Source organism: Anas acuta, chromosome 3, assembly GCF_963932015.1.
Source record: "Anas acuta chromosome 3, bAnaAcu1.1, whole genome shotgun sequence".
Classification (NCBI taxonomy): Eukaryota; Metazoa; Chordata; class Aves; order Anseriformes; family Anatidae; genus Anas; species Anas acuta.
In genome coordinates this window covers 55,774,479-55,796,602 of record NC_088981.1, presented here as the reverse complement: position 1 = coordinate 55,796,602, position 22,124 = coordinate 55,774,479, and the positions used below count along the sequence as shown (strand labels likewise).

Here is a 22,124-nt window from a genome sequence, read left to right as displayed (position 1 = left end):
TTCCTTCTCCTCGTCTGCGAATAACAATGAGTGTGGGAGGCTAAGATCCATGAGTTCTAAAATCTTGTAGGGCATGGTGAAAAGAAACAATAAGTCTGGTTTTACATACTACAGAAAACAATTCGTTTGTTGAGTATGTCAGATTTAAATACACAATGTGTTGTGATATGCTTTTCTTTCTATGTGCAACCCTATTAAAGTTCATTTATGTAGTTAAAACTGTTCAAACTTTTGGTTGGAGCAGTTTTCATGTATTCCAGTTTCTATCCAAATTCATCCTGTCACCAGTCATGATAATTATCTATTAGAAATAAAATAAATGTACCAGTTTATTTCCCCATTCTTAGTGTAATAATAATAATAAAGGAATATAGCAAAACAAGGCTTTTATTTCTTTAGAGAGGAGAGTTTGCCATTCTGTTCGTTTCGGCCCTTGCAAGTCAGGTTATGTTCCAAAATATGAGAGTCCTTTTTTTTCTGTCTGTAGTTGACAAGAGGTTACATTCAATGTGACTGTTTCGTGATGCTTATGTGGCAACACCGCCTCATGCCTTATTTCTCGGAGATGCTCTTCAGCAGGGTCTTCATGGAAGAAATGGGAAGTTGTACAGAATGTAGCAGTCTGCTTCCTAAGTATGTCTTGGCACAACGAAATTAGCTTTTGTTTTTCTTTTGTTCAGCTACAGTAGCTTTTCCTGTATTTTTTTCCAGCTGATTTTAAAGTGCTGGTTTGAATTAGTAAGCAGTAAATGGCTTTGGATTTGCCTACTTTACTGTTTCTTTGCTCCTCATGTGCTATTATACAAACACTGAAGTCAACAGATGTACTGTTCCTGCCTTGTTATGAAATGGTCATTGATAGTGGATCTCCTCAGTTTTAAATCTTACTCCTGGCTTTGATTTGAATAATTTTTTTGACCTGCAAGGAAATCCACTTTTATAGAGTTTTATGAGGTATTTCTATTAAGAATAATTAAGAAGGTAGAAGCGTACTGTATAGTTTTCAAGGACTGAACCAGATTTTAAGTGTAGTCAAAAATCAGTTGGTCTCTGCTTTAAGGGTTTTCTTTTGTTTTTAAAAAATATCTAAGCAAGAGTCTCTCTCATGCTCTCTCCATCTTCAGTCTGAAAACCTGGGAAATACAAACTGGGGAAAAGAAAGTGTGAGAAGAATGTTTGTGGAGAGACATTTATAATGCCGTAGTAATGCTGTGATATACAAATTGATTAATTTTTCTTTGACACAGTATGTAAATCATGATATGATGGTTTACCTTTTAGCATACGTGATTAGTAAACACAAGATTAAAATATGTGGCTTTTCTTTCTGCTGTTGATTTTTTTGGCCTTGCTTTTCAAATGGACTATGTATTGATGTGCTCACCTTATCTTTGCATTTATACAAATGTCGTAAATATAGAGATGAAATTAATGAAGCTTATGGTTTTATATTAATAATAATCCTATGGTATTGTTGTACTGTATCATATTTTGCTTTTAAATATATGTTTTGTCAACATCCATAGCTGGATAAAAGCTCCATCTTTAAAAGAAATCCCTTTCTGGGGCAACAGAATGTGCTTGCACTTCCTTCAGTGCGTGTGTGCAGGTTAGCGATCAGACAATCAGATGTCAGGCATTTTATAAATCAAAGCAGTATTTAATTTATATTTTCCTCCAAAAGATCAGCTAGTACAATCTTACATAAAAGCAAGCTGTGATATTTTAACTTGGAGTCAATGTGTATTTTTCTGGGTTATTGTTTTATTTCAGCATTCTCCTCTCAGAAGGGGATGTTTTCCTATCTATATTAGATTTGCTGTATTTGTTGTAGATTTTCTTGCAGGTTTTTTATAGGTTTATTAACCCATATTAACCCCCATAAATGCCATTAGTTTTCTAACTAATGGAAGCAGATACAAGCAATGCCTTCACTGAGGTAAATAAAATTTCATGGGCCTCATAAAAACAGTTACTGTGCTGTAGCTGTTACTACAGTTAAGTACTTTGTTCTTTGAAATGTAAATACTAATCTTGATCCCACTGTGGATGCACATGGGCTCCCTACATACATGAGGAAAGCAATTTCTTAGACAACCCGTAGAGTAAGTTAACACCTTCACTTCTCTGAGCACACGTCAGTGTGGATACCACAACAGATCACTGCTGAGCGTTATCTTGTTAGAATGAAGGTCGTAGCTGCATTTTCTGGTAAAGTATTGCTCTTCCTAAGTTGGCATCGGATCTAGCAACCGGTGCAGTGAACCAGTAGGATGATTAACAAATACAATTTGGATGATCCATATAGTCATTTCACAGTTAACTGTTGTCAAAACTTTTAAAGTAGATAGAAGACATTGCTTGAGCAATGATGGAGTGGACCTTTGAAGTCAAAAGGCTAGGCACCCAGCCAGTTTGTAATTCAGTGAGACACAATACATTATCTGTTTTGACAGTCCTCATGGTTAAGTAGTCTGGCTCTTGTAATACCTAACTATGTTTATAAATAGAAGTGAAGAAGTCAAAGGGTCCAGTCTTGACAGCAGACTAATACAGAGCTTTGGACGTGGCCAGAGCTCACCCCTGCCTCCTCCCTTCAGTTGGGTGGGAAGAACAAGGTAAATTGAGTCAAGTGAAGCTTGAAGACATCTCTGGTATGTGTGTTGCTTGAGGTTTCATACCTTAAGGATACCTTAAGAAGTATGATACATCTGAGCTCTGCAGTGAGGCCTGCAGAGCATATTGTTTTTCTGACCAAGAGTTTTTCCCTAGGCAGAGTATTTTAAAAACAAGATGGTAGACTGAGCATTCATAGAGAGCTATACTAGAAGAGAGTTTCTGTCCCGTTTGCACGTTGTGTGGAGAAGGATGGGACAGAAGGAAGTAGTCCTGATTTCTGGTTTCTATTTCTTGTTCCAGATGAAGTTAAAGCATTTTTGCAAATAGGTTTTCCACGTGGAATGTAGGTGAAGGACTCGGACCTCAGGACCTCAGGACCTCCAAAGACATCTGTGGGCTCTCACACTGGCACAGTTTAGCAGAAAGGGGGAACACCCTGGTCTTTGACATGCTCACTAATATGTGTCTTCTTGAATTAAGAATTATTATTTAAGCTCGTTTGGGGTTGAAATGGGTGTAGAAGGTACATTCCATAACGAGTACTATACTTACTTTCAGCGTTGCTCTAAAGTCAATATTAATAATTTGTCTTTTCCTTCCACCATATGTTACAGTTAGCAGTCCCTAGAGATAATGGCTGACTCTTTACACACCTAACACCTTTTTGGGCTTCAAGCTGTGAATACCAGTCTCACACAAGTAATTGAAGTCACTTTAGTGCTGCATGCATGTACCTTGTTGGAGGGATTCTGGACATACTCCTTTCCCTGCCAGTTATATCTGGGTATTTTTTGCTTAATTATATCTCTCCCCTTTGTGGTCTGCTTTTTGGAAATTGAATTTTGTGTGCACAGCTCAGGCTTGTGAATTCCATTTCAGGCGCCAGGTGTCAAAGCACCCTGTGCAGCATCACACCTAAACCTCCTTGTGGATACAGGCCTAGCCCACAACACGTTTTCCTGAACACAGGAGGAAGGGTCCCACATGGTCGTCCTCAGGCAGCATCCAGGTGGGGCTCACCTCAGCTCTGCATCAAGCATTTGGCCCTGCTGTCATGGCAGGAGGGCTGGGGGGCTCGGGTCCCTGCTCAGGCCGTGTACTGTGAGACTTGTAACAAGTCTCAGAGCCAGGATTCCTGGTTGATTAAAAGCAAGAGGATGAGCATGACCTAGTCTGGCTGGTAGTCTCAGGACAGGCATGCCAAGGGAGCAGGTCAGGAGCTCTGATCAGAGACTGGTATGAAGTTTCTTGCTGCATGTTTACGGACGGCCTGAAGGGAAGTGCCTGTTCCTACCAGTGGAGCATCTGTGTCTGGTGTTGTAATGGATTATGGCCAGATTATAAATAAATGGGTATTGCCCACAAACCACCAACGCTTATGAACATTATCTGTGTAACCAGCAATTTTGTGTTGTGAGGAGTGGGGCAGGATACTGGGAATGCAGTTATTTGGTAGGTATTTTGGGAAAGGAGCTTGTATTCTGCAAGCCAGAATTACAGCTACCTTACACAATATCCCACTGTGGCGTCAGATACACTTCCTTGGATAAATGCCCTAACTCTTTGGGGCAGTGTTTCATATCTCATGTGATTTCATTGTGGACATCTTGCTTGGTAGTGGGCTCTCATTTTCATAGAGATCCTTCTGGTCTGTGTTACACAAACACCGGCGTACGTGTTAGCTAAAGGATCTAGTGTGGATCATCCGCATGAGGTAATGCTCTTGTCTGAGTGTTGTCACTGTTGTGACAGTGTGGCCACGTGGTGATAGGAGGCTCTGTTACGAGTGTGCTCATAACAGCATTTTCAGCTGGTTCAGATCAGACTCCCCAGACCGCTGGCTGGTGAACTCTTACAATCTAGCTGGCCTGTGCGCCCACACCACCACTCTGGTGCACACATGATGAGTTTCTATCGACTCAGCTGTGTGCAGGAACTGCCCCATCTGGTGATGAACACACCAAATACACGAGGAGTGCCTGCCAGGCCGCCAGCTCCTTCACGTGTGTGGGGCAGGAGCTCCCCGTGTTGCTCCCAGGGCTGCCGGGAGCTCCCTGCCGCCCCAGCCCCTGTCACACCCTCACTTATCTGGCTGACACGAAGCCAAACTGGGGCTGCCTGGGGACCTTCATCAATCCCTCTGTCGCTGGTGGGGCCAGGCGGGCTCCTGTACTCCCGCAGCCCTCAGTCCATTATCTCCTCTCACAGAAACTGTCTGGGGAGTTCCCGGGACTGCCCAGGGAGTTCCTCTGGTGAGTCAGCACTCTTGGCATGTGCACGGCCCGGCCCTTATCCCCAGCTGCCTTGCAATTGCAGCTGGAGCGGTAATTCAGAGGACACCGCACCTACTTGCTGCGGGGAGTCATTGGTCTTGGAGTACTGAGAGGTTTAGCGGAGGATACGTGATGCCTGTGCGTTTCCTGATGTGATCTGCCCGGCTGACCTGTGGGCCACGTCCCTTGATAGGCATGGGTGGTGTGAGCATGTCCCTTGATAGGCACGGAGGTTTGAGCTGTGCCTGCCTTCACGGGCATGTAAGGCGAGATAGGGCTTCAGGCCATTTCTTTTTCAGGACCTTCCTCCGAAGACAATGTGAAGGACGCAGATGGGATGGCCGTGCTTCTCCTATCCAGCACTCTGTCCTGTGGGGATGCAGGGAGGCAAGGTGTGCAACACACTGATCTTGCAGCTCCTCAGACTTACTCACATGGAGTAGAACAAGTGAAGAAAAAAACATGGAGTAGAACAAGTGAAGGGAAAAAAAAAAAAAAGATTTTTTCAGTGCTAATGTTGCTCAAAATCACTGTTTGGTATCATGAACTAAAGGGTAAGAACAGTGAAGGTGGGAATAGACAAGCTCTCCAGAGCTGTCATATTTCAGAGTGTGGTAACTTGTTGGTTGGCACAAGATCAGCTAGTCAGGAATGGAGTATCTAACCATTAGAAAACTTTAAAAACTTCACTAAAGAAAAAAAAAAAAAAAAAAAAAAAAGGTCTTTGGAAGTTATGATTAATATGAGGTTCTTAAGAGGAAAAGTATTTGTATTTACACTAGCAGCTGTCTGGCTGCATTTGGAGGGACAGAAACAGTCTACCCTACTTCTGTGAGAAAGCCAGGAGTGTTTCCTTCATATGCAGTTGAAATAGCTCTCACTGTAAGCAGGAGCGCAGCTGCAAGGAACGGAGCACGATCTAATGACAGGGAGCTGCCTGGAGGTCAGGGCTCGGCAGTTCACTTCCCAGCTCCCCTGCTGACTCGCGGCGTGACCTTGAGCAGCGTGCTGCCCCGTGCCTCACTTTCACCCATGGACAGTCGGGAAACAAATCCTCGGTTTCCTTTGAGATTTATTTATGTAGAAGACAATGTACACAGGGAAGTAGTAGTATTCAGGGTTGAAATGCCACACACCTAGTGAACACTCAACCTCCCTCGTATTATTTAATTTAAATACAGTTAGCTTATGTCAGGGTTTTTCCCATGTTTTCATTAGAGATATGAGATAATGAAGACCTTTTTTTCCCCTGAAATACAACTCTTTACAACTTATAATGCCATGTTGAAATGTTTTGTAAAGAATAGTCTTGTCTATGAGGACAGTACAACATGTTAGATCAGTTTTCATTTAATCATGTGTTTCATAATTAATGTACAAGATTATGTTCACTTTTTTTTTTTTTTTTTTTTTTTTTTAAGTGGAGCTTGAATAACAGCATCCTTTGCTGTGGTCTAATTACAAAACATCCTTGTTTTAGTAATAACTTTATTTATGAACATACTTTATGTGTCCCTCATAAGTTATCTTTCGGCTGCTGCAGCAGTGAGCCAAAGAAGAAAAGTTGCTTTAAGCAAAAGCTGAAGGTTACCCCAACTGGAGACTTGAGCTATTTTTCACAATGTGGGTTTGCAATTTACCTAGATTGTGCGTTGTTGGTAAGCTGGTTGTATGAAGAGGTGGCATAATGTTTCCTTTCCCTGCCTTCCCTGGAGAGAGGGAGAACTGCCCGAATGAGACAGTATCACTTAATATTCTACCTTGCTGGACTGGTGTGAGGAGTCATTCATTATTGCTTTTACAGTACTCAGAAAACAGAAGGATTAAAACCTTGTATTTCTTGCAGAAATGGTAGGGCAGCACTGTGGCTACTGTGTCTCAGAAAACTGTAATCCTTTTCCATTTGCATTTCCAGCTCTGTAACCATGTTGCTGAGATATATCAGTCATTGCCTTTTCTAGATTCAGCAATTTAGAAAGCAGCTGTTACCTTATTCATTAAAAAGGGAAGAAATAAAAAGCAAAGGCAGTGACTCTCATGTTAAAGAGCTTCTATTTATTTATTTTTTCAAATTTGGTCTGCCAAAATTGCTTCCCTCTAGTGGCTTTCACCTAGTATTTCTAAACGTGAAAAAGTTGGTGCAATGCAGAAGTTTCTGAAGTTTTAAGCAAGACATTTCTTTGAGGAAGTCTGTATTTAATAAAATTTAATTTCTTTTGGGGGTAATTAACCTGCAAAGCTCTAGGGACTTTCCAGCCATCAGAAACCCTATCCTAAAGCTCAGTTTAGCACAGACAGCTGCAGAACAAGTCTTAGCTTCTTAGCTAGCTATCCCAAACATTGTCTAGAGAGCTGCCATTCCTGCTGGTTGAGTGCAAGGCCACTGCTGCAGAGACCGTACCAATCATGCTGAAATGTGTAAAACTAGCATTTAAGCCAAAATAATGACATAACCTTCTGAGCAGTGTATAATCCTAATAGGATTAAGCTTCAGCAAAGAGAAACATAAAAGATATAACCTAATAAAATCATAATCTATTCTGAATAAACTGTATTATACATGTTTGCTGAATGGATTATATAAGTTTAATGAAATTATAGTGTCTTATAAGCAGGATACAATAAGTAGTAATGGCAGCTTTTCTATACACAATGCAAGAGAGTAAGAAAGAAAATGGGGATTATTAGAAAATGAGTTTAGTCAAAACAATTTAAAATCAAAAGGATAAAGATAAAAATAGAATAATAATTTCTTAAATGCTGCAACAATGAACTTAGTGCTTCTTTAAGTGTATTAGTTAAGATGAAAATAAGATATTCAGGGATCTCTAACTCAGAAGCATCCAGAAAAAAATGCCTGTAGTTTTTAGAGGAAGAAGGAAGACTTGGGTGGACATGAGGTTAAAGAGGAATGACACAGCTAAAAAAAATGCAGAAGATTTGAGAAAATATAACACTCTCTGAGCATCTGGTCAAATTTTTGTTGATACCTCTTTCTGTGTTTGTCCATTTCATCTCTTCATCTGATAGTGGTAGTGGATTCCATGCTGTTAACACTTCTGAGCCAGATGGCATATAGTCTCTCATGCTGAGATCATGCTGGAAATGTCATCTATGCAACGCAGCTGAGATATAGTCGTACTTCAAAACGAGTTTCTCAATTGTCGTCCACTTAGGCAACTTTGTTGTTGTTGTTGGGAGCATTTTACCCATGTGAAACACAAAATGAAATATGCTTTTTTTTTCCCTTTAAACATTAAAGCATCTCAAAATATTTTGATACTTTACCAAATTTCAGTTTAGTCTGTTGTAGTAAGAAATTATAAATGTCCTTATAGAAATTCTGACACTATTAAGGAGACTACTTGTAAAACTACATTAGCACAACCACATTAGCTCTGTGAGAGCTGTGTGGCATGTGTTTGAAAACCATTACAAGATGGGCAAGAATCATGTTAAGACAGAATGGTCTGAGACTTAACCTCTCCAGTAAGTGTAGCGCAGTAAGGTGTTGGTGTTTTTCTGGGTAAAGTTGAGCAGTGATGGAGAGAGAAAGGAAGAGGTGCATGCAATAGGCTTACATTATATGTTAGATTGTTTTATTTCATTTGCCGGCAATTGTGAATTCTAATAGAGACTGAAAGGCAATACTATAAAAGTGACATTTTAGGCACCCACATCTGTTTTAGATTTCTGATTTCTTACTTAAGTTGCGCTAGTTTCCAGAAGAAAAAAAAAAGTGGCTTTCTGTCTGTCCAGATAAAAACACATCTTGTGCTCCAACAGGCAGAATTTTACAGTACATCTCGCCTTTTGGAAACACAAGGTCTGTCTTTAACAGCTGTGTCCCCTTTCCACAGTTCCAGCGTAGGTACTTAAACACTTGGGCTCAAATGATTTAGTACCTATAAAAACTAGACCCAGGAGCCAAATAGATTTATTCTGCATGCATAATAATTGCACGGTGGACTTTATTCTTTTCTGTATCTGTAAAATCTCACTGGTTTAAAATCCTGTCCTTCCTTGGTTACATTTGGACAATCCTGGTGGGCTTCAGAGGAAAAGACTACAGGAGGTTATGTAGAAAGTGAAGGATATTTAAAACAGTCCCTGAACACATATTGTATGGTAAGGGATTAGGCATGTTTTATAAGCTCTGGTTCATGTCATATGACTAAATCATGAAAATGAAGTTACATTTCCTAGTAAGGGCTTGGCTTCATGTGTGACATCCTGGTTACAGGAACCTGCCCCCCACCGAAGGCTGTAAAGGGAGACATGAGTCATTGTTTTGGATGAGGATGATGCTAGATATTTATAAGGCTGTCCATCAGTGTGAAATATGTGCACTTACCAAATTTCTAATGGCTCCTCTGATAGAAATAAGTGTAATGTTTTACTGGTGGAGTTTAAGTTCTAATTTGTGTAAGTGAAAGAGAAGGAAGAAAAACATATTTCAAGATGCTTTACCATGAAACAACTCAGAGCAAAGTAGATGGCATTTTCATTTAGTATTCCTTTGGCTTACTCTGATTTTGTTCCCTTGCCCATTACCTTTTTGCCTGTACGTTGTGTATTTGTTTTCTCAGGCCACTGGCTGGTGATGCACAGGGGATGCGTTCCTTGTCTCTGTTGCAGTTGGCTCTATCATGGAAATCTGCTCTGACAAACAGAACAGCCATGGCACTGCAGTCAGTGTGGAAGAAGATTGCTCCCAAACTGATACGAGGGCTGAACCTTCTAGGGTGATGCTGCTCTTCTACCTCTGGCCTTTAAAATACAAGTCTTCTTCCTCATTCCTTGCAAGGGAGTAATGATTTTGTGTAACACACAATATTTCTTCAAGGTGTTTGCACTTAAATCTACTTAATTGTAAACTTAGTAATTAGACATACTACACTGACATGTATTTTAATACCTCAAATGTTGTTGCTTCTTGCTTTTATGTCTTTATTTCAGTCTTTCATTTGTCTGTAAGCATGAAGAGTTGTCTTTTTCTTATCTAAAGTCAGTGGCTTCTCTGGTACAAAGATTTAACACTTGATTACATATTGTCCAGCTTCTCCTTGCTGTTCAAACTAACAAAGGTACAGAGAGAAGAGGACGAATGTCGAGAGTAAAAGCCATGTGCCTGTGAGTGCCAGTGGAGTGGCAGTGGACAAAAGAGTTGGTAGCTTCATGAAGTCAAGAGTAGTTTACAACAGATTGGTACAACAGATTAATAAACAGCTACTGTCCATGGCTTTGTTCCATAAACATAGTATGTTTTCTATCAAAAATATCCTGTTGCTATTGCCTTACCTGGACTAGCTCATTGTATTGCAACTTCAGCTCATTGAGCTGCTTTTACAGGCTGCAGGATGCCCACATGTGTTATAGGATGCAGGATATCCACAGGTGCCTGGATATGGTCTAGTACATTGCAATCGGAACGAAGCATGGTCCCGAAACAGAGTCCAGTCAGGGCAGAGAGATACAAATCTGACTTAAATTACTTCAGTTTCTTAAAACACACTCATCCTCATTGCTAAATCATGCAACACATTTTCATGTCGTATAACAATATAGAGGTTGGAGGAACGAAAGCAAAAGTGGCACAAGGTGACAAGGACTGGTAACATACACTGGAGCTGTAAATCATATTCTGTTTGTTCAAAAAGGGAGTCAGACTGTGTTCTGTATAACACAGATTGGAAAATTTGAACGTTACTTAATTTTCCATCCTTTTTTATTTCTTGCTGATTTTTTAAGTATTACGTGCATGTTTTATTCTGGCAGCCCTGCCTATTTGCTAGCCTACTCATATGCCTTATTTCATAGAGGGGTGCATGAAACATCTCATAAGTGCTGGCAATCTTTAAAAATGATATATTGGAGGACAATTAATTCTCCATTGTCAAAGAATACAGAGCAAAACGTACCTGTGGTTAAGGCTGTGGGGGTACTTCCACAGCCTTTTCCAGTTCTCCTGCTCTGAGCTCTAAGGAATGCTTCTCATTGTGAGGTAGCCTGAAAGAAGAACAATCCACAGGCAATGAAATCCTAGATTCAGTGAATTTAGTAGGAGTTTTCTGCCTTGTTAAGAATGGTGACAGAATTTTTGCTGACCTTGGTTGTGCAGATATTTGTATATCTGCACTGTGGGGCTCCACAGCATGGGACAGAAGAGAGGCTGCATGGACTGAAGAAAGGTTTATGAGGAAATATATTTTTGGTTGCTCAACCTGAAAGGCCTCTAAGAAGTCAGGGGGAATATAAGGAGGTTGTTGGCTGCTATCTTTCAACAAGCATCTTGTGGAAGACAGCTGTACTGAAGCAATCCGTTATTATCTTGTAGGAGACAGACATGTACAATTAGCTTACTTGATCCTAATCGTTCATAAGGTGCAATAATTTTTTTTTTTTTTCTGATACATAGTCTGAACAGATCTCACTGTTTGAGTGTTTGAGAAGCTTTCTTGGTTGCTTGGTTTCATCTTCTATTCATAGCTGTTTTCTCCTGCAGCATTTTAACAAGTTTTGTCTCTCCTCAGAGTTCTGTGTTACTAAAATACCTGTAGAAGGCTGTTTGCATTACTTGCCATTACATAACAAAGCTTAAAGGTACTGTAGTGTCAAGCACAGTAGCATTTGCCCCTCTGGGCTTCAGTGGAAAAAATGGGGTCAGCAGGAAGTTAGTATTTTATACCCGTGTCAGTGATTTGCTTGTTTTTCCATACTCTGCTTACAAGTTTCTGCCTCTTTATCACTGTTACATGGTGTAAGGAAGGTGTGGCTCTTTCCTGTCATGTTGCATTTGTCATTTTCTAATCACTGTTTTCCTTCAAACACTAGTTAGATGCAAAAATTGGAATATGTTCCCTCCGATGCACTCTTAGTACTTAAATTTCCAAGAAAAGAAAAAAAAAAGTCACTTATTTGCTTAACATTTGGGGCTGTTTCTTGTATAGATTGACCACCTGCAGGTTCTCAAAGGAAGGTCCTTGTTTTGAAAACGTGATCCTAAATCTGAGGTAAGGTCAGGGTGCTTTTGAGCATATGGCTAAAAAGGAGTTTCTTCTGCCTCGCTGTGAACTTTTTACATCTGTTATGCAACATTCACACTGAGGAGTATGGACTTTGGAAATTTGTTTCATACGATAAACTGCCATTAGCTACACAGAATCACAGGATCATTAAGGTTGGAAAAGACCTCCAAGATCATCTGGTCCCACCATCACTCTACTACCAATGTCACCCACTAAACTGTGTCCCTAAGCACCACATCCAGACTTTCCTTAAACACCCCCAGGGACGGTGACACCACCACTTCCCTGGGCAACCCGTGTCAATGCCTGACTGCTCTTTCTGAAAAGAAACGAAAAGAAATTTCCAACCTGAACCTCCCCTGGTGCAACTCGAGGTCATTCCCTCTAGTCCTGTCACTAGTAATCTCTGGGAAGAGGCCGACCGCCAGCTCCCCACACCTTCCTTTCAGGTATCTGTAGAGAGCAATAATGTCTCCCCTGAGCCTTCTGTGAGCATCCTATGCTTTCCTTATGCCAGACCCCCAAAGGATGTAAATTGTTACTGACTATGGCTGTTCAGATTATGCTGCTGAGAGTCAGGCAGCTCTGGCCGTCCTCAGTCTAATCCTGAATGTTGATAGTTGTCAGATGAATTTTCTTGCACATTCTAGAAAGGAAAGAAAGTACTGTGATGCTTGTACATATGCTATTTGTGTGAATAGGCTGGAAATGTTGCTCCCTGAACACTGTAGGATTTTTTCACTGGCTCTGAATGTTCAACAATTCTCAATAAATATGTAATTTTCTCTTTCCTATATGTATTTTTTTTGTTAATCTTTTTGTAGAACGGTTTCTTTCATAGCTACTTGCTGAAGACTTTGGGTACTGTCTTTCCCTTTAGGAATTTTCAGTTATTCCCTATGATATCATTGTATTTTCCCTTGAAACAGTGTGTTCGTAAGAGGATAATGGGGAGAGAAGCTGTTCGTTTTATGATTGATTAGTGGATGTACGATTCCAATTCCCTTGGAAAGTGGGTGTGTGATTGTTTGAGTCTGTGTTACTTTGGAGAGCGACCATTTCAGGGAATCATAGTTAGAGCTGCAAACAATCTATTAGTCACTCGTTCAAGCCCTGCCAGTGTAATATTGTTCCCTGCAGTACATTATTGAATGTTTTGTCCAATATCAGTTTGAATGACTCAAGCAATGAGGCTTCCACCATTTCCTCTGAGAAACTATTTCATGGTCTGGTAGAACTCCCTGTTAGGAAATATTTCCTGGTACTCAGCCTAAACTTCTTTACACCCAGATTGATCTCATTACTGTTAGGTAGACTTTTTTTTTTTTTTTTTTCAGTCCTGTCTTGAATCTTTTTCCTTCTTTGGCATTCACACTCTTGAGCGAATAGTGTAGATGGTATCATATCTCCTCTTAAGTCAAGCAAATACATAATTAGTGCTTCTATTCCTTCTCTCCAAATAGGCCATCTGTCTGGTGGAAAACAGGGCTAAGGATGGGAAGAATTTTTTTCTACTAAGTGCTTCCTTCAAATAAATAACATGAAAAAGTGCATAAGGAGTCTGTGATTATGTAGCTCCAAGGAGCCCCTACTTTGATTTAAAATGTTTTTCAGGAATTACGTAGAAAACAGTAACTTTTCCAAAGTCATTTGAAGTTATACCTTTTTCTAGCTGAATACTCAGGTCCAACATTAGTAGTCTGTCACATTTCATGGCTTCAGGGAATGTTTTGTAATGTTGCCGGTCTATGCTCTGTGCTATTTATCAAGCAAATTATATGGAGCTACAGCAGGGAGAGGGGAGGGCAATGGCAGCAGAATTGCAAGCAGCTCCTTTATTATGTTGATGACAGGATATTCAGGGGCCATTTGAACGTCTGTCGTTCACAGCTTTACAGCCAGAATTTATAAGTATTTGGGTTATATGAGGATTGTTGAGGAAGGGAATGTACTTTAAGCCATCCAACCATTTCGCTTCTCTGGATTTCTTTCTAGTAGTCAACATCTCTTTGGTATTTCCTTCCTTCCTCCCTCCTTCTTTCCTCCCTTATTCTGAATTAGAGTTCCCTATCCTGAGGTGTTTTCTTACAGTACTTATATTATAGTTCAAATTCTGCAAAGATACGTGCACTTAATAAATTGTATCTTGCAAAATCTGGGGATGTGCTATTCGTATTTCTTACAGACCGTCTGCTTTTTAGTATGAGGCTCCCAGTCAGGCAAACGCTTAGATTTACAATTAGACTTTTACACTAGCACTCCAGGCTTGTTTTGAAAAAAACACCTAGTATGTATTTTAAGTGCATGTGTATGGTTTTTGATGAATCACTGTGCAGTTTGGGAACCAAGCCCGTGTTTTGTTAATTTCTTACCTGAGATTACCCGATGCATGTGGGTTTGTGACCCGGGCTTTAAGCTCTGGGAGTAAAAAAACTCTGTGCACTTTTTCTGAACTGTACTAAAAAGGATGAGCAAGTTGATACGTCCTCAGGCAAGAGCATTCCTGAGCTAACTTACTACAATTTTACTAAGCTAATTAAGGAAGAAAAACACGGTATCAAGCTAAGACCAAGTCAAGTTTGAACCAAATCGGTGAGTTCAGGTGATTAAACTACCAATTTAATGCGAGAGATAATCTCACAGTGTTGCACACATAAACACACAAAAAAAAGAGGACAGGCAAATGGCAGACTGCCATCACGAAGTGAGAGCTTGGCTGACTCCGGCAGCTTGCTCGTTGTGTCGCTGGTGACCCGAGCTGCAGTGACGGATCCGCCGGCGCCTGTGGCGCGTGCCGAGTCTCTCAGGAGGCCTCAGGCACGTTCTTCGCTCCTGGGCAGGGGGGTCTCCAGGTTTGGCTCCTGGAACGTGAGGAAGAACCGCTCATCCTTTTTATTTCCTTTGTTTTAACAGGCAGCGTTTCTCACTTTTTCTACCTGTGAGATGAAGGCTTTGGGGCCTAGCTTTATGGGGCAAAGCAGGGGTGATTGTTGTAGTACAGCCCCCAGGGAAGGTGGCACCTGGCTGAGGCACGGGTGGGCTTCCCACCAGCAAAACAGTCCTTCCATTTGCACAACTGCCCCCAGAAACGTGAAAAGCAAGGCATACGCAGAGCTATGCCAGGGTCTTCCAGCTGAGGTTATGGGCTTGAAAACCACAAACAGCAAAATCAGGTTTCTTTTAATTGTACTAACTACCTACTTAGTGTATTTCCCCTGCACTGGCATCCTGATCAGAGTGTTTATTTCAGTGTGCTCAGAATGTGAACCTTTTGGACAAACAATTGGAAAACTGGTTTAGGTGAATACAGTACTTACCCAGATAACTTCCAGCCTGGAAGCACAAGGGACCTTTATGTTTCACGTGAACAAATTCTACTCATCTTGAAGCAAGGGATGTTTCCCCATTCCCCATGTCAGTTCTGAGGTGCTATTCCTCACCTGTACCTGATTCTGCCTCTGCTTTCAGCCAAAGTCTGGTGTTTCCACTGCTGAAGATGTGTTCCCATTTCTATGCAGGTTATCCAGGCTGTCTTCTTCGGGATCTGTGTATTGACCGACCTTTCCAGTCTTCTCACAAAAGGAAATGACAGTCAAGAACAAGAAAGGCAGATGAAAAAACTCATTTCCCTCCGCGACTGGATGATGGCTGTTCTGGCTTTCCCCATCGGAGTGGTAAGTGTGGTGTTAATCTGTGCTCATCTTCACAGACTGGGTGAGTGGTGGTGTTTGCTGGTTGTCTTTTGCCTGGAAGGCTTGTGCATCTCTTCACATGAGACTACAGAGAAAGAGAATCATGGTAGAGGTGATTTTACTACGCTGTACTTATCACAGGTGTAAGAGAACACTGATGTTGCTGTAATTATTGGTGGTTCATTAAATAATGAAAGTTTTTAAAATAGGAAGTAGATTGTAGAAGTCATTTCAAATGTGAATTCTACCAGTGGGTTCTTGGAATCAGTCTTCTGCACCTCGTGTCATCATCAGTTGTAAAGGAAGTGCTGACTGACATGTCTTACACCGTAATGACCTGACTGGAGCTCCCAGGCTGTGTGCTGTTCTGTCATGGAGAAGAAGGGAAGCTAAAATCCAGGTTGATCCTTGTTAATCCCATGGGGGATTTGGAGCTGACAGAAGAAATGGGGTAGGAAAAAAGGAGTTAGTCAGTAATGTAAAAAAAGGCACGCAGAAGGTATGGAATAATTTGGTTTTTAGATGTCTTTTTCAAAGGAAAACTATTCTTTGGATTGGATTCCGCTCCACTGGGACACTGCACTTCCCTTTTAGTGACAAAAGGTGCTCATTGTCTTGATGTGTTTCATACCACACACTGAAAATGTCTGAAAATCCAGAATTTCATGTTTTTATGCGGAAGCGTGTCTGTCTCAGATTAGTTCCAAGTTTAGGCTACATTAAAAGAAAGGAGAACCTTTCATTAAAATACTGCTTTTACTATAATTTGTGATGAAACCTTATTTCTGATTTCTAATTTCGATATAGAATAACTCAAAATACGTTCACTTTTTTTCACTGTAGAACTACTAGAAAACTTTCTCAAAGTTTGTACTGTTTCAATGAAGATGAACACTCATTTTCAATTAACAGCACTTAACCCAACTTATATATATATCATTTATAGTTTGATATATTCAGAGATGCTTCATTAGATGTGATTCTCAGTAATGTGAGATTTCACAATATAAGAAATAAAGAATGCTTTTTCAAAGTTAGAAAATGCAAAGTGAAGGTGAAGGTGTTTCCTTCATAAATACCCACTTGGTAGCCTTCACTTACTGTACTTGCTGGCCTAGCTCTTGGGAGCTGCTACAGTTCATGTTGGGGTAGGAAACTGCAGTTTTACAGCCGTGATAGAGGAATCGGTATCAACTTATACATTAAAAAAAAAAATCTCTGAATAAGCAGGCTTGCAAATAGGTATTTTATGTGTGCAGAGATATATATGTTACATGTGTATTTTGAGGGAGTTTGGGAATTGTGAAGTAGTTGTGACTGTGATCGGCAGCAGCTCATTTTCCTACCATGTTGATACTAGAAGTGAAGAAAGAGAACAATGTAACATTATTTGTCTTTATTTAAAGAGTTTAAGTGCCTTTTTCAATATACAAGTGTAAGCATCAAAACAATCTACAAGGATTCTCTCCTGCCTCTGTTTTAGCTCTGTTCTGATGTCGGTGTACTTTTCCACCCTTGCAGTGTTTCTGACCTTGAAACTTTCAAGATCTTGGAGAATATTAGCTTCATGCTGGCTTGGCAATTCAGAGAGCAATTTCAGCTGCATGTTTCGCAGGTTTCTTTCATGCAGTGTTTTGCTTGCCACTAGTAAGCAAGGAACCCCCGCTAGCCATCCCCTGCTCTAGACGTAGTGTTGCAAAACTTACACGGTTCCCAAGGGACATTTTGCATACCTGGAGCTAGCTTGTTTTTTCAGTGGTTGTGTGCAGAAACAACTTTTTACACAGACACAAGAAAAAAATCCAGAAAATAATAAGGAATGGCCATGCTCATTGAACAGATGCTCTTAATTCCTAAATGTAATGTTTCAGTGGGGAGCTGGAACAAGTGTTGACCACATATTCTTTCAATTTACTTCCAATAAAGAAAGCCTAAAAAGGTTGTTTTTATTGTTGCTTCTTCTCCTGGCTACTGGGAGACAAACAACAGAGCTTTGGAAGGTAGCACTGGTCTCATTGCCCTGCCTCAGGCTGACATGTGTAACCCACACCAAGGCACCTCCTTCCCAAAACCTGACCCTCTCTGACAGCCATCACCGCACTGCAGCTACCATGTGCCCAAGCACCAGGCAGTGCCTGTGGGACAACAGACCCGCCACAGGCTGGCACCACTTTTCTTTAATGTGGTTACGAGTAGGAAGGGTTTGCCTGAAAGTAGCGAATGTGTAATGCTGGTTTTGCTCTTTTAAAGACCTATTTATGTGCAAGAAAATACCCAGTGAAATTCTGATATGCCAGGGTGCTTGTTAGGAGGAAGTTATTAAAAAACACAGTGTCTGCAGGAAAAAAGTTAAAGTTCCCTTATTTCCCATATTCTCTTAACAGCTTCCTCACTCCAAAAAATAAAAAAAAAAAGAACAATGTAAGCTCAAATGCAGATTTTTTTTATTTTTTGAGTCTCACCCACGTAGCTCTCCATGGAGCTTCTCAGCGCTTTCCAGTAGCAGCACGAGGGAATATTCACACAGAAAAATTGAACAGATGTGAATAAAATCCTTGTTGGGTTTCTGATGTAACAGTACAGAGGCCATGCTTAAATACTTGTCAGTTACCTTAACATCTAAATTATTTTTATTGCTCAGTGTTTTGCACAGGGCATATTTAGGGAATAATGCAAATACTAGGGGAACATTTTAAAGCCCACTAACTGTAGTTTTTCAAGAGCTATTCAACGCATTTTTTTCTTTATTTCCTGCTTACTGAAGCCCTTGAGATGACTTACTCTGAAATATAGATGAGAAAAGGGGTTTCCACTCCCAAGTCAAACAATGATGTGTGAAAAAACACGTAACAAACTACAGCACTTCATTTTTAGTACTTCCTTAAAAAGTGTAACATGTAAACCACCTGGGAAGTCTGACCACCAACCTCCTCCCACCTTCCAAAGGAAGGGAAAGAACCAGCCCAAGGGCAAACAAACTCCTTGGGTGGCTTTGCAACAAATCAAATCTTGCAAAATCTTTGCAGCAAATCAAATTTCTCCAGTGTTGTGCTATGCATTGCATATCTCCAGGGGCTCCGATAAAACTGAGAGTTGCCAACCTGCTATTAGGTTTAGGAGCATCAAGCAATAAGCATGAACCTCTTTGAAGGACCTAATGACTACTGTTTACCTATTGTTGTTCTTTTTAGAATAGATTTTAAGTGAATCAAATCAGAAATCATCAGACCAATTTTCTGTGCAGCAAAGTGTTATTCCATGAGAAGTCTCTGGGCAACACTTCCTGTCCCTTTTTAAGGTTCCTATAAGGCTGGGATACTATTCAAATGCCTAAGAGATGAGGAGGTATCCAATGAAAAAAAAAAGGGTTGTGATAGGCATTTTAGAGGCTTACTACCAATTCTTGTCTGTACTGGGTGCGCCTACCACCCCTTTATCATCCTGAAGCAGATTTGTGTTGGGAATAGTTTATACTATTAAAGAAATGTAATGCAAGCGTAAAAATCAAAGCCTATACTAGTGTTTTAAACTATCCCTACTCTTTTCTATTTGTTTGTCATAAATTAAGGAAGTTTCCAAGTTTCTGTTGCTACTTAGTGTTTTGTGTAAACTGCATATGGCTTTATCGATGGTTATTGTGATTCATTTGTACTGTACAAGAAGAGAAAGAGATAGAACGGGCATTTCTAGGTGTTTAAGACCATGGCTAATGGAAATAGAACAAAGAAACAAAATGGATATTGTCACATATTAGAAGAGCAATTGCTGTCTAGAAAATCACAGACTGTACATTATTATGTAGCTTTAATAGCTCAGTTTGGGCCTGAGTCTAAACTGGCAAGAATAATCTCATTTGCATAAATTATACTTTTATGCTTTTAAAAAGCTGTGATGCTAAAGACAGAAAGCCAGGCATGCTTCCGTATCTCTTGTTTCTCTGCGGTATTTTAAGAAGGTGCTAGTGCAGTCAAAAGGAAAGCTGATCACCCTTCTTCTGTTGACAATTAATAATGCTGATTAGGGACCTTATCCCAAGGAAAGATGTGTAGGCATTTGCTGCAGTCCCCTGCTTGCCTTGTTATTTTACTGGACTACAAAACATTTTTATTGATTCTGCCATGCTTAAATCTCTATTCCAGATTCTGCCCTCATTGGTGGTGAGATAGCACCTGGTGCGGGAAGCATGAGCAAGCAGTGCAGAGCCCTCCCTGGTTTTCAGTTCACACTCTTTGTGATTTCTTTCATTGGCCCTTTTCAAACTCGGTTGGTGTGATTCTGTGCTAGCGCTAGGTCCCACATAAAGCCAGCAGTACCATGCCAGTTTGCACTTCTGGCAGTCTGCTTTTAATAACAATTCACTTCTATATGTAATGCCTTTAACCCTCAACGATGCTCCCAAGTGATATATTTATACTTGCACTTAACCACAGCTGTCTTGGGAGACAGCCAGAAAACTTACCTTTAACTGCACAACGTGTACTTAGATGTAATTTTGTCAAGGTCAGAGTTTTTTTGTTGTTTTTTTTTTACTTTGTCGTGAAGCCATCCAGGAAATGAGTGAACCTAACTGTGCAGCCCAGCCAAAACCAAAAATACATAGTGCAGGAAAATAAAGATCCACTGGGTTCATTCTTGTTTTGCATAACATTTCTTGGTTGGGCTCATCTAAAACAGCAAATTATGCAATTCATTTCATTGGCTTCCCCCTCTTAGTTCCTTTTTTGCTTCCATTCACAGTATTTTGATAAAGCTACTTGTTTTCCTTTTTGACTCACCAACCATTTCCCAGCTTGTCCTCTAAAATTGCTCCTGTGGCAGTGCCACATGTTCTCATGTCCTTCTCTGAAACTTCAGAGACAGAAAACAAAAGCTTAAAGAGAATCTCCTTAAATGGGAAAACAGAGTTTTGTTTTCAGCCTTATTTTTTGTTTCCTCTGCCGTGTATTTATTTAGTGATACTCTAGATGTCTGTGACGGTAGCGACTCCGTATTTTCAAACAATTTCAAAGGTTTGCTTGCAAATTCGAGGTTCTCTTTGGTCTGTCATGATCCTAGATAGGAAAAGTAGCAAAAGAGGGACTCGTCTGTTCTTTTATGTTGCTTATTGTTTAACCAAGTTATCAGTGTCTTCAGAAAGTTGACAGTCTTAGGATACTTCTGTGCAAAGAAGTGTAAAAGCAATTGCTGGGGTCTGTTTTCTTCCTCCAATTCCAGACCTCTAGTTTGTGTGAAGAGGAGGTGGAAGAGTGACATTTGTGCCATTTTGGCTTGGGAACAAAAGAAATCAAAGTACTGGACTCCCAGAAATAATCGTTGTCTGCTGCCTGTGAGCAACCTGTTCAGCTTGGCGTTTGAGGGCAGTTCCATGACTCTGGCCCTAACAGCAATGAGCCATGCCACAAGGAAGATGGGATTATAAGCACGGGAGATGCAATTCTGAGCCTTACATAGGCAGCGTAAAGAAGCAGCTCCTTGCAGTGGCCCTGTAGTGCATGGCTGTGTGTGACCTTGGCAAAGCCCAGCTCAGATGACGTTTTACCAGTAGCAGAGGTGGTTCTAACGTACCAGACCAAGAGCTGCTTATTAATCAAAGAACAAATTCAGAAGCAGCCAAAGGATCTCAATAGGAAGTCCTCATTAATAACTTTTTTTTTTATCCAAATTGTTCATTTTTGTAGTTCATTCTAGTTCACAGTTCAACAGCTCGTTTTTGGGATTCATTTTACCCACATGAGCGAATTGTAAAGAAAGGCAAGGTGAACCATCCAGACACTGGCAGGGATCTTCCCCAGGGCGCTGTGTTGTCTCGTGTCTGGCCATCCTCTGGGACAGGTTGGTTCTGTAACTCTCTGGGCTTTGCGCACTTCCCTTACCTTATGTCTACCTTGCGATAGTGCTTCGCTAAGCAGCGTTTGCCGTCTGTACCTCCAGATGGCTGCAACCAGCTAGGTTGATCTCGTTCCATCCATTGGCTGACTTTGGTAAAGGGACAGATGGCACATCCCCTCTTTTCCTATCTTTACCTCCATGGCAAAGTCAATTGTTTTATGCTGCTCCACACAGAAATCGCAGAGCGAAACATGCCAGCTATGTTGTGTTCAGTGCAATGAGGTTCAGCGTAGTTCTGGGCGATTGTCCTGGCTGTGAGACTCCTTTGGAAAAAAGCATTATCTAATCTTGTTCTTCATGCACCTGAATCTCTGTGAGGTTTTATGTCTCTGTTGGTCTTAGCAGGTTCCCAGAGACCCACAGTAATAATGCATGACTTCTAGGAAGCCTATAGAGAAGAGGATACTTTGCTTCCATTTTCCCCGCTGTTCAGCTATTCCTATCTTGGCACTCATGTGTCAGCAGGTGTGTAAAGAGCTGGGCTGTGCCAATGCCAGATGAGAGACTTCTTGTGGGGTACTTTACACTCGCAATATTTTTCGGGCTGTCCATCATACCCCGTTTTTTATTCCTGGCCTCCGTGTACTGCTAGTCAAATGGTCTCCGAGCTTATTCCGAGCAGG

General features: G+C 40.8%; 2 protein-coding genes across 3 annotated transcripts in view; both read left to right on the top strand.

Moving 5' to 3' along the window:
• Positions 1 to 22,124, top strand: part of LTV1 (LTV1 ribosome biogenesis factor) — a 350,847-nt gene that overhangs the window by 30,049 nt on the left and 298,674 nt on the right. The gene's annotated exons all lie outside the window — the stretch shown is intronic.
• Positions 1 to 22,124, top strand: part of AIG1 (androgen induced 1) — a 121,881-nt gene that overhangs the window by 21,339 nt on the left and 78,418 nt on the right. For both annotated transcript variants that reach the window (XR_011094986.1, XM_068677225.1), the window contains exon 2: positions 15,439 to 15,594. Coding sequence is in view for 1 of the 2 variants with exons in the window: in XM_068677225.1 (XP_068533326.1) it covers positions 15,439 to 15,594 (156 nt within the window). In the remaining variant the exon portion in view is untranslated. The remainder of the gene's footprint in view (positions 1 to 15,438; positions 15,595 to 22,124) is intronic.